Genomic DNA, 17,121 nt, shown 5'->3' with positions numbered 1-17,121 from the left:
GCTGAAAAAGCAGCTGTTAACCTTATGGGAGTTCCCTTGTATGTTAGTTGTTGTTTTTCCCTTGCTGCTTTCAAGAATTTTTCTTTGTCTTTAATTTTTGCCAGTTTGATTACTATGTGTCTCGGCATGTGTCTCCTTGGGTTTATCCTGTATGGGACTCACTGCGCTTCCAGGACTTGGGTGGCTATTTCCTTTCCCATGTTAGGGAAGTTTTCGACTATAATCTCTTCAAATATTTTCTCGTGTCCTTTCTCTCTCTCTCCTCCTTCTGGGACCCCTATAATGCGAATGTTGTTGTGTTTAATGTTGTCCCAGAGGTCTCTTAGGCTGTCTTCATTTCTTTTCATTCTTTTTTCTTTATTCTGTTCTGCAGCAGTGAATTCCACCATTCTGTCTTCCAGGTCACTTATCCGTTCTTCTGCCTCAGTCATTCTGCTATTGATTCCTTCTAGTGTAGTTTTCATTTCAGTTATTGTATTCATCTCTGTTTGTTTGTTCTTTAATTCTTCTAGGTCTTTGTTAAACATTTCTTGCATCTTCTCGATCTTTGCCTCCATTCTTTTTTCTAGGTCCTGGATCATCTTCACTGTCGTTATTCTGAATTCTTTTTCTGGAAGGTTGCCTATCTCCACTTCATTTAGTTGTTTTTTCTGGGGTTTTATCTTGTTCCTTCATCTGGTATATAGCCCTCTGCCTTTTCATTTTGTCTATCTTTCTGTGAATGTGGTTTTTGTTCCACCGGCTGCAGGATTGTAGTTCTTCCTTCTGCTGTCTGCCCTTTGGTGGATGAGGCTATCTAAGAGGCTTGATGGGAGGGAGTGGTGGTGGGTAGAGCTGACTGTTGCTCTGGTGGGCAGAGCTCAGTAAAACTTTAATCCACTTGACTGTTGATGGGTGGGGCTGTGTTCACGCCCAGTTGGTTGTTTGGCCTGAGGCAACCCAACAGTGGAGCCTACCTGGGTTCTTTGGTGGGGCTAATGACAGACTCTGGGGGGAGGGCTCATGCCAAGGAGTACTTCCCAGAACTTCTGCTGCCAGTGTCCTTGTCCCCACGGTGAGCCACAGCCCCCCCTCCCCCCGATCTCCGACTCTGCAGGAGACCCTCCAACACTAGCAGGTAGGTCTGGTTCGGTCTCCCCTGGGGTCACTGCTCCTTCCCCTGGGTCCCATTGCACACACTACTTTGTGTGTGCCCTCCAAGAGTGGAGTCTCTGTTTCCCCCAGTCCTTTCGAAGTCCTGCAGTCAATTCCCACTAGGCTTCAAAGTCTGATTCTCTAGGAATTCCTCCTCCTGTTGCCAGACCCCCAGGTTGGGAAGCCTGATGTGAGGGCTCATAACCTTCACTCCAGTGGGTAGACTTCTGTGGTATAAGTGTTCACCAGTCTATGAGTCACCCACCCACCATTTGTGGGATTTGATTTTACTGTGATTGCGCCCCTCCTACCGTCTCATTGTGGCTTCTTCTTTGTCTTTGGATGTGGGGTATCTTTTTTGTGAGTTCCAGTGTCTTCCTGTCGATGATTGTCCAGCAGCAGCTAGTTGTGATTCTGGTGTTCTTGCAAGAGGGAGTGAGAGCACATCCTTTTACTCCGCCATCTTGGTTCCTCCTGATGCTTGAGTTTTAGTGACAGGATTCTGCACAGTTGTCCCTGGAATGCTGTGTTAATTGGGAACCATTTTGCCTTTAGAATTTTGGGTTTGAACAAAGCCAAATCACAGGGAGAATTCCAAATTTGCTGCAAAATAAAGGCATGTTTTTAGTTCCAGTGGGTCCTTTGTGTTTTCATTGGTTGGTTGGCAAAAATCTTAGGGACTCCTCAGGGCTTCTCATTCTGAGAGGTGCCTCTCTGCACGTGGAAGAATAATGAGCTGGGTAGATGGGGATGCCAGGTAGCCCCTTTTGTTTCATTTGTTTGTTTGTTTCATTCGTGATGGATTACTTTAGTTCTGAGATGTATGCTATCAGGACAGTCTTGGTTTAAGTTTGCTTATGGATCTGTGATTTTTTTTCCCCATTATTTAGTCGTAAATTTGCCCTTTTTGATGAACAGCATCGAGAAGAGATGCGAAAAGAACGGCGGAGGATTCAAGAGCAACTGAGGCGGCTTAAGCGAAACCAGGAAAAGGAGAAGCTTAAGGGTCCTCCTGAGAAGAAGCCCAAAAAAATGAAGGAGCGTCCTGACCTAAAAGTAAGTATATGAGGTGTGATCATAACTAAGAAAGCATACCTTTTCCCTTAGCTTTTGGCATCCTCCCTTACTGGGAATGAGGGCAGTATTGTGGAAAACTAGTTTGAATTGATGTGGCCATTTGGGTGTTATTAGTACTATTGTGACTGGTACTGACAACACCAGACTTGATCTGGTGTCATTGGGTGTCATTTATACTTCATCCGTTGGAAATATTTTCTGTAAGTTGAGATAGGTGTGGTGGATTCTTTTTAACATGTACATGTATGTACATATATGAACATATCTTGTTTTTAAATTGCATGTATTAAAATAAGCAACAGAAAAAAAACATACAGTACAGGTTGCTTTGTATAACTTACGTGGGATTCCAGATATTACTGTGCAGTGTAACTGTAACGTGCATCACAAAATGAGGCAACTGTGGTACAGTGGAAAGAGCCATGGACTCAGAAACAGAAGATCTGGGTTCAGGTTCTTGTTCTGCCATTTAGTAGCTCTGTGATTGTAACCTCTCCAAACCTGTTTTCTCTTCTATAAAATGATACCTGTCTCACACTGGTATTGTATTAAAGTATATAATGCATGGGAAGCACTTTATAAACTGTAAAATTCTCAACAAATGTGAACTGCTATTAACACATACTGAGGTCATTAAGTATTTTAATGTTTCTTTCCTCTGTGTGATATTATATAAGTATTGTATGATACAGTATTGATCCATTTTACAGATGAAACGGAGGGCAGTTGCCAAAGTAAAATGGAGACATGGGTGTTTTTTTGGTTTTTGGGGGTTTTTTTGCCACACTGCACGGGTTGTGGGATCTTAGTTCCCTGACAAGGGGTTGAACCCAGGCCCTCTGCAATGAGAGCACAGAGTCCTAACCACTGGACCACCAGGGAATTCCCAGAGACTTGGTATTATTAAGCCTTTTCCTTGAGGCTGGGAATACACCCATGCTGGCTGCCTGTGAGGCTGAATGCAGCCTTGAGCTTCCAATAGCCCTTCTTAGGCATATTTAATATTTTCATAGTTTACAACTTAAATTGGGGGTAGAAATCCTCTCCCTTTTCTCCCTTACTTGGTTTTTAAAGTAATGTTCGGTCTCTGGATTTCATTTTGTTTTTAATGTGTCATTTCCATACATGCACTTTTGTCCAGTGCCTTCTGGTTGAAAGGCATATAACAATTCTGTTAGAATAAAAGTTCTGGGCCTGCCTTTGTTTCTCTTTTACCGTCTATATATTTCTTAAAGCTGACACGAAGAAGCCTGCTTACCTCTGACATGTTGATACTTTCCTTTTGCAGCTGAAATGTGGGGCTTGTGGTGCCATTGGGCACATGAGAACAAACAAATTCTGCCCCCTTTATTATCAAACAAATGCTCCACCTTCCAACCCTGTTGCCATGACAGAGGAGCAGGAGGAAGAGTTGGAAAAGACAGTCATTCATAATGATAATGAAGAACTTATCAAGGTTGAAGGGACCAAGATTGTCTTAGGGAAACAGCTAATTGAGAGGTAAGAGATAGCAGGTGGGAGAGATCTGTTGGAGGTTGGTGATATCGATGGGTGGCAGGGGTGGATGTGGTGTGTTCTCTGAAGTGCAACTGAGGACATAGGAACTTTGTTGGATTTTCCTCACTAATTGTTGCCAGTAATGAAAATTAGTCTTGTGAAGCACTCATTAAGCTCCACCACTTGCCCTTGGGCATGCTACCTAACTTTTCTGAGTCTTAGTTTCCTTATTTACAAAATAAAATCACCCTTACAACAGTAGTTATGAAGGTAAAATGAGGGAGACTGTATAAAAAATGTAGTATAGTGCCTGGCATATAGTAGATGCCCTTCCTATTCTACTTCCAGGCACTTGTAATATTTGTAAGGTCCCTGATCTCAGATGTTCTGATAACGGACCATCCAGAAAGATTAAGGAGACAAACTATGCTTATATTTATCTGTCTCTTGCCCTCAGATAATTTGATAATCAAGTAGAAACGTTTTTAAATAAAAAAAATTCTCCCCTAAATTTTTAGTTTGAAAATTGCAAACCTACAGAAAAGCTGAAGGAATAATAAAGTTTGTTGTTCCTCTAAATTCACCAGCTGTTAACATTTTTCACATTTGTTTCATCTTTATATATCTAAAACATTTTCTTTCTGCTGAAACATTTGGAAGTTTTAGGCATCATGGCATTTCACTCAGATTCTTTAGCACTCATCTTCTAAGAATAAAGACGTGGCAAACATGATACTATTACTACATGTAAGAAAATTAACATTAATTGAGTAGGATCTAATATTCAGTCCTTGATTCAAATTTCCCCAGTTGTCTCAATGTCCTTTATTGCCTGCCCCTCACCCCCCTTCAGGATCCAATTCCAGTTCAAACATTAAGTATTTTGAGTCTCTCTTAATCTAGAACTGTCCTCCCCACCTTTTTGGTTTTCATGACTTTGAATGTTTTGAAGAGTCTAGGCCAGTGGTCTCATAAAATATTCCACATTCTGGATTTGTCTGTTTTCGCATTGATTATATTCAGAGTAAATGTCTTTGGCAACATTACAACATAGGTGGTATCATGTACTTACTGCACCACATCAGGAAGCAGATAACATCAGATTTTCTCAGTATTTTGATTATCTTATTAAAGTGTTAATCCCCACATTCCTCTATAATAAAGGTATGTTTTTTTCATTGTAATTAATATGTGGGTGAATATCCTGGGTTTTTAAAAATTTTTTTTTTTTTGGCTGTGTTGTGTCTCTTGCTGCACGTGGGCTTTCTCTAGTTGTGGCAAGTGGGAGCTACTCTTCATTTCAGTGCGTGGGCTTCTTCTTGCAGTGGCTTCTCTTATTGCGGAGCACGGGCTCTAGGCGTGCAGGCTTCTTCATTAGTTGCAGCATGTGGGATCAGTAGTTGTGGCACGTGGGCTTCAGTAGTTGTGGCGGTCAGGCTCAGTAGTAGTTGTGACTCGTGGGCTTAGTTGCTCTGCAGCATGTGGGATCTTCCTGGACCAGGGATCAAACCCATGTCCCCTGCATTGACAGACGGATTCTTAACTACTGCACCACCAGGGAAGTCCCTTTTTTTTTTCCAGGAGCTTGAAACAACATCAATTTATTATCTCACAGTTTCTGTGGGTCAGGAGTCTGGGCACAGCTCAACTGGGTCCTCTGCTCAGAGGCTGCCTTCAAGGTGTCACTAGGGACTGTGGTCTATCCTGCTAACAATCTTTCTCTCAACAGTTTTAACATCCATTGATGATCATTACCTGATAACTCAGTTATTACATTGGGGGTTGCTTAATGGTGGTTTTTCTAACTCTTTTCATTCTTTCTACGTTAACTGGCATTCTGTAAAGAGCTTCCCCCTCCCTTTTTTATTTGGGTATTACTATAGATTCTGAATTTTTTTCTTTTGGAAACTTTAATATATTAAAATCTATTAACATCATTATTAATTTTTTTTGTGTGTGTGGTACGTGGGCCTCTCACTGTTGTGGCCTCTCCTGTTGTGGAGCACAGGCTCCGGACGCGCAGGCTCAGCGGCCATGGCTCACGGGCCTAGCCGCTCCACGGCATGTGGGATCTTCCCGGACCGGGGCATGAACCCGTGTCCCCTGCATTGGCAGGTGGACTGTCAACCACTGTGCCACCAGGGAAGCCCATCATTATTAATTTTGATGGCCAGATTGTCCCAAATTTGATCCCTTCAAGCCTGACCTGTGTCCTTTTGAAATGACTATAAATTTTGAAAACTTCTTTGCTTTTTGGCACGAGATTTTCCAGGCTGTCCTTGAAATTTCCCTGTCCCAGACCCAGAATCAGGAACTCAGGGAGTCCTGATTCCTTTTATTGGGGAATAGCATTTAGAAACCAATATCTAGGTGTTAGGTATGCTCATTGCCACTGAGATGTCATTGCTTCTAGGCTCTTAGTAGGCAGAACTAGGAAATATACATATATTGTAAATCACAACTTCATATCAATACCTCCAATTCAAATTGTACCTACAGCTTCTTCCTCATTTTCCTCCATTTCATATTTGTATCCATTCTTTGGTTCCCAACATCTTGCTCTGTCCTATGATATATACAAAATAGTTTGAGAATTACAGTATCAATACTACTACCAACAACAAATCTGTACAGTAGGTTCAAGGTGTTTTCTGTAATTTGTTGTCCTTGGATTATATGCCACTGAAGTTGTACAGTCAGGGTATTATATTCAAAATATATTTGAATTCTTTTTTGAGTATATAATTTTTAATTAATTTGATATGCAGTTATATTCATTTGTTTCTGTTTAGATTTGAGGGTTGTTTTCCATCCTCATTAATTTAATTTATCAATATCTATAGTAGTCGTGTCTTGAAGCACATTAGAAAAGGAAAATGTATCTTGATCCGATATGATGGAAGGGAAAAAGGTGGATGGGCTTTTAATGATTGAGGGAGACTCAAATTAGTTTTTCTTTTCAAACCTGCTTTAATTTCTTCCTTGTTTCTATTCTGAGTAAGTTAAATTTCCTAGCCCTTTAACCCAAAGATAGAGTGTTGGAGCTGGGAGGATTCTTGAAATTCCTTTAGCCTAGTCCCCTTATCTTCCAAATAGGAAACTGAGGTGAAGTTGTGGCTTGCCTAGTTCTTTATTAATTTGGAGATCCTATGAGGCCTTGCCTGATCTGAGCCTTAGAATGTGGATGTCTGGCCTTTGGTTTGGCTTTTTCCTCCCCAGGCTCATGCTCAGGTACTTTGGACTTTTTCATTGTAGTTGCTTTTTTTCTGGGGACTAGAAATAGAGACTGCACACTATGAAAGTGTTATTGATTGCAGTGCAGATGAGGTTCGCAGAAAATCTCTGGTTCTCAAGTTCCCTAAGCAGCAACTTCCTCCCAAGAAGAAACGGCGAGTTGGAACCACTGTTCACTGTGACTATTTGAATGTGAGTATTGGCATTGCTGCTTTCTGACCAGATAGGGTTCTCATTAATTCCCCCAGCCCTCTAAGCCATGGCCCTGATATAGCCTTAGATTCTCCCTTTGGCCTTGCCCTGAGAATTACGTGTACTGTTCATTACAGGGTTTCCACAATATATATGTACTGTGTTTATTTTTTTTTTAATCTAAAGAAGCATTCTGGTTTCTTGTTTTTCCTTAGAGACCTCATAAGTCCATTCACCGGCGCCGGACAGACCCCATGGTGACATTGTCATCCATTTTGGAGTCTATCATCAATGACATGAGAGATCTTCCAAATGTGAGTTCATTGCATTCAGATTTACAGTATGGATGGCAAGGCTGTTCTTTGTGATTTCAGATAGATGGCAGTAGAGTACAGTCCTAGGAACCTGGAACTCCTAATTCTTTGGGATATAGTTTTTCATTTATTTTTTAACAGTTTAGTAGAGGAAACAGACCTGCTCCATCTAGAGAGATTCCTTTGAGAGTTGATGGCCAGGTAGAGACAGGTAAGATGTGAGAGTCTTCAGGAATTGGTCTGGCAATTATTCTTTGCTCATGGATGGTGCTGGCTCTTGTTTGCACAGACGTACCCTTTCCACACTCCAGTCAATGCAAAGGTTGTAAAGGACTACTACAAAATTATCACCCGACCAATGGACTTACAAACGCTCCGTGAAAATGTGCGTAAACGCCTCTACCCATCTCGGGAAGAGTTCAGAGAACATTTGGAGCTAATTGTGAAAAATAGTGCAACCTACAATGGTAAGAATCACCTGTTCTTTGACTGCAAAGGTCACCTTTCAGGTCCTTATTTATCCCTTACTAGTCCTAAATTTAGACTAGATTGGACTGACTGAAAGGACCTACAATGTATTAGTGCATTTTGGGGTTATGAAAATCAGGTAATATACATTTTAATCACTTAATAAGTATTGCTTCTTTTTATTCGCACTTTTTTATGTATCCTCTAGAACATTTAGAGAATCTGTTGAAATGAAACAATTGCATGAGAAGCAGTGGGAGATAGGAGTGAGCCTAAGTAAATAGAAGGGAGAGGCATTCAGTGTGGATGGAACCCTCGCAGAATATATGCTTATTGACCATATTTGTCTTTGATTTTGTCTACAAATCTGTTATAGGGGCTGTTATATGTCTACTTTGCTCAAAAGCTGGAAAGGCAAGGAGGAAGAAATCTTTTTTTCTGAGTCTTAAAGAGTTCAAGAAACAGTATAGCTTCTGCATGTAGAGGATAAAGTTTTCTGGTTTCCAGTTGTATCCTTAGTGTAGGGATTAAGGTTACATATAGAGTATGAGCTATGGCTCTGCCTCTTACTAATTGAGTTACCTTAGACAACTTATTTAACCTCTCATAGCCTCTTCAGTTTTCTTACCTGTACACATGGGACAATAGTAGTACCTAGATTTTAATGTTTCACAAGCAGGCCTGACCCATTTATCTAGTCTCATCTCCAGTGACTGGCTCCCAGACCTACTACAGATAGAGACTCCTGCTATGCTCAGTGTTGTAGTTAACTAAATATCCTATACCATGTCTTCATGCCTTTGTACAGTCTTTGCCCTTTGTCTGGAGTGCCCTTTATTCCATTTCCATTCATATTTCCAGACCAACTCATATCATCTCTTCATGAAGACTTATTCAGATTGCCCAAAGTACCCATTTTTTCAATCCTCTGTGCCCCCCAACACAATTAAATCAAGTTTTATAGCTCTTATGTGTTATATATAATTGTTTATATATCTGATTTTCCCATCACTTTGTGACCTCCTAGAGAGACTATTCATCTTTGTATTCCGAGGGCCTAGCAGAGTACCAGACACATACAAAGGAAGAATAAATTTATTAGTCCCAACTATCATTCAAGGTGACAAGGATAAATGCATAAACAAAAATCAGCTTGGAAGGGGAATGGGAAGGTAAGAGTTGACTTTGAAAATACAGAGCTTGAGGTATTTGTGGGTCATTTAGGTGGCAGTGTTCGTAAGAATTTGGAAATTTAAGTTATGACTTTCTCCACATCCCCCTCTAACTCAATCTTCCTTCTTCCTCATACCCAAATGCTGATAATAGTGATGATAGTAATAGTGCCACCATTGCTAGTATTGCTGTCCATCTAGTTGTACAACCTAGAAATGTTGGCCATTGTTATTCCACTCTCCCTGCCCTATACTCATAGATCACTAAGTTGCATAAATTGTACCTTCTAAATTTTGCTGAAATACATCCCCTTCCTTTTGGTCTCCATTGCTATTATCTTAGTTGAAGCCCTTGTCGTCTCTTGTTTGCCCTCTTGCAATAGCTTCCAGACTTCCTGCTGCTTGCCGTAATCCTTCACACTGTTGACAGGGTATTTTTTTCTGATACACAAATTTGAAAAATTACTCTCTAGCTTAAAATCTCCAGTACCTTTGTATCTCCTATGAGACCATTGTAATATGTCCCTTCTTGCCTTTCCAAGTTCCATTTCCTATTTCTCCTCCACACATACCTACCTGTATTCCAGTTGTACCAAACTACTTGTGATTCCTGTTGTGAAATGTATTGTTTCATGTTTCCATGAATTTGCTTACTTAACACGTTTTTGCATACTTTTTCCTCCCTCTGGAATGTTTTTCAACCCTACTGTCTACCTGATAGACTTCTCTTGTTTAATAACACTGCTCGATTGTCATTCACAACAAGCCTTCCCTACTCCCTGGTACTCAGATTTAATTGTTGTAAAACACCTTAAAACATGTTGCAACCCCTCCATAGTTCATACTAATCAGTGTATTCCTCTATTTGCACTTACACTCACTTTTTAAAAACTTTATTATGGAAATTGTTAGGCATATACAAAAATAGAAAGTAAATAAACTTCAGTGCACCTATCCACCCAGTTCCACAATCACCAGCATATATGGCCAGTCTTGTTCATTGTTTAGCCTATATTTCCAGACATCATATCATTTCACTTGTAGATACTTCAAGCACTTACACCCTGTCATGCAATGCTTTATTTTCATGTCATTTTCTTTGACTAAACCAAGAACTCTCTAAGGTAGGGACTGTGTCTTATTTTCCCTTTATTCTCAACATTTAACACATCACAGACAGTCATTAAACAGTTGTTGAATGAATAAACAAATCCCCGTTAATTAATAAGTAGTTGAGAAAAGAGCTGAGTTTTAGGCTCTGGGGAGCACTTACACGAAAGAATTGACAGAGGAAGATAAGAGAGTATACCGAAAGGAAGTAACCAGAATTACTGTTCTTTTACATGAAAATGTTTTTACTATCCCTATGATGAGCTTAAATTAGGGTAGCCATAAGCAGGGAATGTAGAAGATAGTTGGAGGATTCTGTGAAGCTCTTGTTGTGGATTTCAGGGAAACTAAAGTAATAGTCTGAGGTGGGGTGGAGATTCTTTTCTGACAAAGGCTTTGGATTAGCCGTATGTTGGGTGGACATCACAAACCATGAGTTCTGCAAACAAAAATTGCAGTCACAAATTTTGTATGCTGAGTATGGAAAGATTATAAATCATTCATTGGTCTCCTTAGCCATTCTTAAACAAATTGTCATTCCCCATCCATAGTTTTGTTTTCAAGGTATTAAAGGCAGCAAGCAGTATCAGCAGTAGTACCGCTATGTATAGATATACACAAATAAGGGAGAGAGTTAAAATTATAGTTTATTCATCCATATTGTACATCTGCTATGTGTTAGGCACTGAAAAATGGAGATAAGACTGATACATCTGTCTAACCCAGCAGCTAGGCTGGTGCCTGGCACATATTAGGTGATTAAGTAAATGAGTTAAAAGTCTAGAGAGGTGTTGGTAGCTCTTGCCTCCCATTTTTAGTGGTCCCATCTCTTTTATTGTTCCTCTGTAATCTAGGGCCGAAGCACTCATTGACCCAGATCTCTCAATCCATGCTGGATCTCTGTGATGAAAAACTTAAAGAGGTAAGACATTTAAAATGAGAGAAAAGCAGTAGAATGAAGCTGGCAGGTACCAGTATTGAGGAAGTAGGGAATGTAACAGAAGGAAGAGTAGAGAAATGAGGGAGTAGCAGGTCTTTTGTATGTTAGAGTCTGGAGGGGACCTTAGAAATCATGTAGTCTAATCCCTCCCTTTTGTAGATGGAAAAACTGAAGTCCGTAGAAGAAACAAATTTGTCTTGGGCATCATGGCTATTAAATAGTAGGACTACAATTAAAATATAAAATCCACATAACTCTTAGGAAATTGACTTCCTAGGAAGTCAGCTGAAGCTAAGAGACTGTTTTGGCAGGGAGAAATTTTAATTTTTAAAAGATAATCTATCTGTATTTCATCTTCTTAACAACAAAAAATGGTACCTTAATAGGCTTAAAAATATAAGTATGATGATGTTAATATTGAAGTAGAAATTTCCTAAAAGAGGATAACCAAATGGCCAGTAAACATGAAAAGATTCTCAACTTGATTGATCATTGGGGAGATACAAATTTAAACCATGATTAGTTAACACTGCATACCTCCCTTAGAAAGACTAAAATTTAAAAAGACTTAAAAAACAAAAGACTGAGTTTTAGTGGGTGAGGATGTGGGGCAGTTGACACACAAACTTTTTCCTAGTACAGTCTAAAATGAATTTATTGGGTTAGATTCCCTTACACAAAAGTCACTACTCAACAATAATGTGTTCAGTGTTTTCAGCGATAGCAAAAGAAGTCTGATATTAAAACTTAATTTGGTGAAGATGTTTTTGTTGTGGGAGCTAAGCTGTTGATGCCCAGGGATGTATATTTTTGATGATCTGCAAGAATAGAAGATAGAATACCTAAAGGAATTGGTCAGTACATCTCTTTCAATCCTTTTACTGGAATATTATTTCTCTTATCTGGACTTTTTGTCTGGAACTAAATAGGCCACAGTTCAAAGTTAGACTTTTTGTGACAAGGGCAATAGACAACTGAACCTTAAATTATCCTTAATACTCTATGGTGATTATACCTCAGGGAAACCTCTGCCTTTCCTTTGCTTTGTTTCATGTCAGAAAGAAGACAAATTGGCTCGTTTAGAGAAAGCTATCAACCCCTTGCTGGATGATGATGACCAAGTGGCATTTTCTTTTATTCTGGACAACATTGTCACCCAGAAAATGATGGCAGTTCCAGATGTAAGTGGTCTCTGTGTTAAATATTGTGAAGATAGTACAGGAGAGAGGAAAGGGTGAAAGGATGTGTGCATGTGTATGTATGTTGGGGAGTCTGGAGTGTGGTGTTTGTCAATTCAAACTGGTATATAATTTTTAAAAGAAACCTTTTTGCTCTATGAGTGCATTATCATTGAAGTCAAAGAGGCCAGGAATCTGTGATATAGAGAGGTTCTTTATACCTGTTGTTGACATTCAGTATTTTAATGCTCCTGAATAGCCCTGGAGAGAAATTAGGATGCCAGCTAATGGGAGGTTTTGGATTTAGAGGTGCTTCTTAACAAATGAGAGTTTGATAATTACCCAGCATTTGTTGTCATTTTATTTATTTATTTTTGACTACGTTGGGTCTTTGTTGCTGCGTGTGGGCTTTCTCTAGTTGCGGTGAGCGGGGGCTACTCTTCGTTGCAGTGTGCAGGCTTCTCATTGTGGTGGCTTCTCTCGTGGAGCACAGGCTCTAGGCCTGCGGGCTTCAGCAGTTGTGGCACACGGGCTCAGTAGTTGTGGCGCTCAGGCCCTAGAGTGCAAGCTCAGTACTTGTGGCTCACGGGCTTAGTTGCTCTGAGGCATGTGGGATCTTCCCAGACCAGGGCTCGAACCCATGTCCCCTGCATTGGCAGGCAGATTCTTAACCACTGTGCCACCAGGGAAGTCCCACATTTGTTGTTTTTTTGTTTCATATTTTGTCTTGCAACTTTATGGCAGGGGTACCATGTTGATTCTATGTATCATTTTGTTGTAACGATCCTCCCTAGGGAATCCTGAACTGAGTTTCCTTTTGTGTTGTAGGCATATGTTGTGTATGCAGTAAAGCCGTAAACCAGCGGTCCCCAATCTTTTTGGCATCAGGGACCGGTTTTGTGGAAGACAATTTTTCCATGGATGGTGGGTGGGGGATGGTTTCAGGATGATTCAAGCACATTACATTTATTGTGCACTTTATGTCTATTATTATTACATTGTAATGTATAATGAAATAATTACACAACTCACCATGATGCAGAATCAGTGGGAGGCCTGAGCTTGTTTTCACTTGCCACTCACTGATAGGGTTTTGATATACATCTGCAAGCAATTGATTTATTATGGTCTCTGTGCAGTCAAACCTCTCTGCTAATTATCGTTAATTATCATCTGCTAATCTGTATTTGCAGCCACTCCCCAGCGCTAGCATCATCACCTCAACTCCACCCCAGATCATCAGGCATTAGATTCTCATAAGGAGCACGCAACCTAGATCCCTCACATGCACAGTTCACAGTAGGGTTCATGCTCCTGTGAGAATCTAATGCCACTGCTGATCTGACAGGAGTTGAGCTCAGGCAGTAATGAGAGCGATGGGGAGCGGCTGTAAATACAGATGAAGCTTCACTCGCTCGTTCACCTGCCCACCGCTCACCTCTTGCTGTGCGGCCCAGTTCTTAACAGACCACGGGCCAGTAGTGGTCCATGGCCCAGCAGTTGGGGGACCCCTGCTATAAACCATCTGCATGGGACAAGACCCTACCAGGGCACATGAACCCATAAAGGAATCCCCTTAAATTATATGCAGAGTTTTGTATGATTATGTGTCTTTCTGGGAAAAGGGTCCATAGCTTTTGTTGGAGTCTTAAGAATATTTGTGACCCAGTGAAGTTTGAGAATCTCTGGTATGAAGAACGGTTTCCATTTAATTTCTCATGTTTTCTTTTTGCTAGTCTTGGCCATTTCATCACCCAGTTAATAAGAAGTTTGTTCCAGATTATTACAAAGTGATTGTCAGTCCAATGGATTTAGAGACCATACGTAAGGTGAGTGATTTGGTCTAAAATGTCTTTTGGGAATCAAGTAACTTTGTGTATCTGAGTCCCTGATTCTTTTAATCACAGAATATCTCCAAGCACAAGTATCAGAGTCGGGAGAGCTTTCTAGACGATGTCAACCTTATTCTGGCCAACAGTGTTAAATACAATGGTGGGTATTTCTCCTTTTTTTCTCTTTCCATCAATATATCCATCCAACATTAGTTAGTATTATTAAAATTTAAGTGCATAAAGCAGCCTTGAGCAATGATAGCAGAATCAGTCATGTGACTTACTCTGCATTTTTCTTAAACAAGCACATACTTTAGTGTGTTCTGTAAAGCTTGCTAATAACATTTAATGATGAAAAAACAACGTATATTTATTTTCTAAACTTTGGAAAGCACCAAAAAATGAGATGAGAATAAAAATCAAATGGATATTACTTTGGGCCATCACTGCTTTCCATAAGATGTGAAAACTCACCTATGCCCCAGGCCCTTAGATGGAGCTTAGGGAAATGTGTTAAATATAGACCATGGTGTGCTTCCTCAGAGCATGGAGTTTTTGCTCAATATATGAAATGATTGAATAATATATCTCAGGTGCTGTGCTAGCTACTTAATCTACCAGTGGGAAAGACATCATTGTCCTCATGTCAATGAAGAGAAACAGTTAAAATGTAGCTTGGTAAGGGCTATATTAGAAGGATGTACAAAGTGCCCTAGAGGAGAGGAAGGAACACCTTCACCTAAGGGTTAGGGAAGGCTTCATAAACAAGTTATTACAGTTCAGTTTTGAATGGCTCACTTAAGTAAACATCAGTTGAGCACCTAATTTGTGCTGGCACTGATAGATGTTACAAATATAAAGTCAAATTAGATATGTTCTCTACCTCCAAATTGGTTGTAGTTTAGTTGGGAAAACAAAAAAGAAAAATTACAGAACTTAAGTATTATGCTAGATGTATTCACAGAGTGCCAAAGGAAAACAGAAACAGGATATCTAAATCAGAGTGGGATTAGAGAAAACTTTCTGGAAGAGAGTTTTCTTAAGCTGAGTTCTAAAGTATCAATGGAGTTTGCTAACCAAAAAGTGAGGAGAAAGCATTCTAGGCAGGGAGAACAGCAATATATGAAGGCACAGAGACCTGAAATTACATCTTGGGTTTAAGAAACAAGTTACTGGGGGGCTTCCCTGGTGGCGCTAGTGGTTGAGAATCCGCCTGCGGATGCAGGGGACACGGGTTCGTGCCCCGGTTCGGGAAGATCCCACATGCTGGGGAGCGGCTGGGCCCGTGAGCCATGGCTGCTGGGCCTGTGCGTATGGAGCCTGTGCTCCGCAACGGGAGAGGCCACAACAGTGAGAGGCCTGCATACCACCAAAAAAAAAAAAATACAAGTTACTGGGGTTGCTGTTAAGTGTACATGTTGATGAATGACTGGTTATATATAGAGAAGTAGACAGGTGTCAAATCATAAGAGGGCCTAGTGTATGCCATATGTCATACTTAAAAGCTTTTACATTATCCTAAATGGAAAAACATTGAAAGAATTAGGCAGCAAAATGACAATCCCAAATAACTCCTGAAGCAAAACAGAAGAGGGAGCTAAGGGCATTTGAGAGAATTGCCTAGCATACTTAGGTCTCAGCTAAAAATCCACCTGATTGTATGACTTTTCTCCACAATGTTCAGGAACCCAAGTAGTATGACTGTTAAGTTTGCCAGGTAGAAGGGACAGAGAATTAGAAAGAGGGAGTGATGGAGGGAGCAACCAGAACGACAGATGAGGAAATGGGTATTCTGGGTATAGAGAATAGAATATCATGGAGGAATGAAAGAACAGGGTAAGTTCAAGGAACTGTACTTGACTAGAACCTGTATATTTCATTAAGAGAAGTGGTAGGAAGGCTTCCCTGGTGGCGCAGTGGTTGAGAATCCGCCTGCCAATGCAGGGGACACGGGTTTGATCCCTGGTCCGGGAAGATCCCACATGCCACAGAGCAACTAAGCCCGTGCGCCACAACTACTGAGCCTGTGCTCTAGAGCCCGTGAGCCACAACTACTGAAGTCCACACGCCTAGAGCCCGTGCTCTGCAACAAGAGAAGCCACCACAATGAGAAGCCCGCACACTGCAATGAAGAGTAGCCTCCTCTCACCGCAACTGGAGAAAAGCCTACGCACAGCAGCGAAGACCCAACACAGCCAAAAATAAATAAATTAAATAAATAAAATTTTTTTTAAAAAGAGAAGTTGTAGGAGATGAGCCTTCCATTTTTGTTCCATCTGGGTTGCATTAAAAGAATCTCCATCGTCCCTTGTGCCCTTCTTATTGCTGATTGGAAAGTACAAATGACCTCTGTCAGGTCATTTATTTCTCCATTATTGTCTCCTGAACACACCTAAAGCTAATTAGCCAAAATTCTGGTAATAGAAGTTGGCAGGCTCACAGGTGTCTAAAAATGAGTATAACAAGTAATAAGCAAGAGTGTTACAGAGGATGCTTGGCCTGGTAATGGCTGCCTGAAGATAGAGGGCAGATTTATGAGGAGCTTATGTAAGGCAACAAGAAAAACCCAGAAGATGCTAATTGAAATGAGAAGAGGGCAGATGGACAAATCACAGAAGACAAAAATTAAATACCAAATGAAAATGAATATTCAGTTGTACCTAGTAATCAAAGAAATGCAAATTGAAACAGACTTTTTTTTGCCTATTAGATGAGCTCAATTTCTCTTTTTTTTTCAATTTCTTTTTTAATGGAAGTATTCAAAATGCTAGTGAGACAGGTACTGTCACATATGCTGTTGGCAGTGTAACATTGTTAGACACTTTTAGAAAGCTCTTTGACAGCATTGAGACTTAAAAATAGTTAAATGAACAGACTTTATAGTCAGGTAGACTTGAATTTGAATATTGGCCCCACCACTTCATAGCATTGTGACTTTGGACAAGTAACTTAGACTCTGCTTTCTTTTCTGTA

At 40.4% G+C, this 17,121-nt stretch overlaps 1 protein-coding gene across 18 annotated transcripts in view; it reads left to right on the top strand.

The window, feature by feature from the left end:
- Positions 1–17,121, top strand: part of TAF1 (TATA-box binding protein associated factor 1) — an 84,616-nt gene that overhangs the window by 29,210 nt on the left and 38,285 nt on the right. For 14 of the 18 annotated variants that reach the window (XM_067024070.1, XM_067024072.1, XM_067024069.1 and 11 more), the window contains 9 exons: positions 2,025–2,190; positions 3,500–3,711; positions 7,026–7,134; positions 7,350–7,448; positions 7,738–7,915; positions 11,053–11,120; positions 12,197–12,319; positions 14,053–14,145; positions 14,224–14,308. In XM_067024070.1, coding sequence (XP_066880171.1) covers positions 2,025–2,190; positions 3,500–3,711; positions 7,026–7,134; positions 7,350–7,448; positions 7,738–7,915; positions 11,053–11,120; positions 12,197–12,319; positions 14,053–14,145; positions 14,224–14,308 — 1,133 coding nt within the window. Of the gene's footprint in view, positions 1–2,024; positions 2,191–3,499; positions 3,712–7,025; positions 7,135–7,349; positions 7,449–7,737; positions 7,916–8,943; positions 9,089–11,052; positions 11,121–12,196; positions 12,320–14,052; positions 14,146–14,223; positions 14,309–16,092; positions 16,208–17,121 lie in introns of those variants that run through there. The other 4 variants (XR_010838746.1, XR_010838747.1, XR_010838748.1 and 1 more) reach the window with 2 other exon arrangements.

Source organism: Kogia breviceps, chromosome X, assembly GCF_026419965.1.
Source record: "Kogia breviceps isolate mKogBre1 chromosome X, mKogBre1 haplotype 1, whole genome shotgun sequence".
In the NCBI taxonomy this organism is placed as follows: domain Eukaryota; kingdom Metazoa; phylum Chordata; class Mammalia; order Artiodactyla; family Physeteridae; genus Kogia; species Kogia breviceps.
Note: the sequence above shows the minus strand (reverse complement) of the source record. Positions and strands in the feature narration are given on the sequence as shown.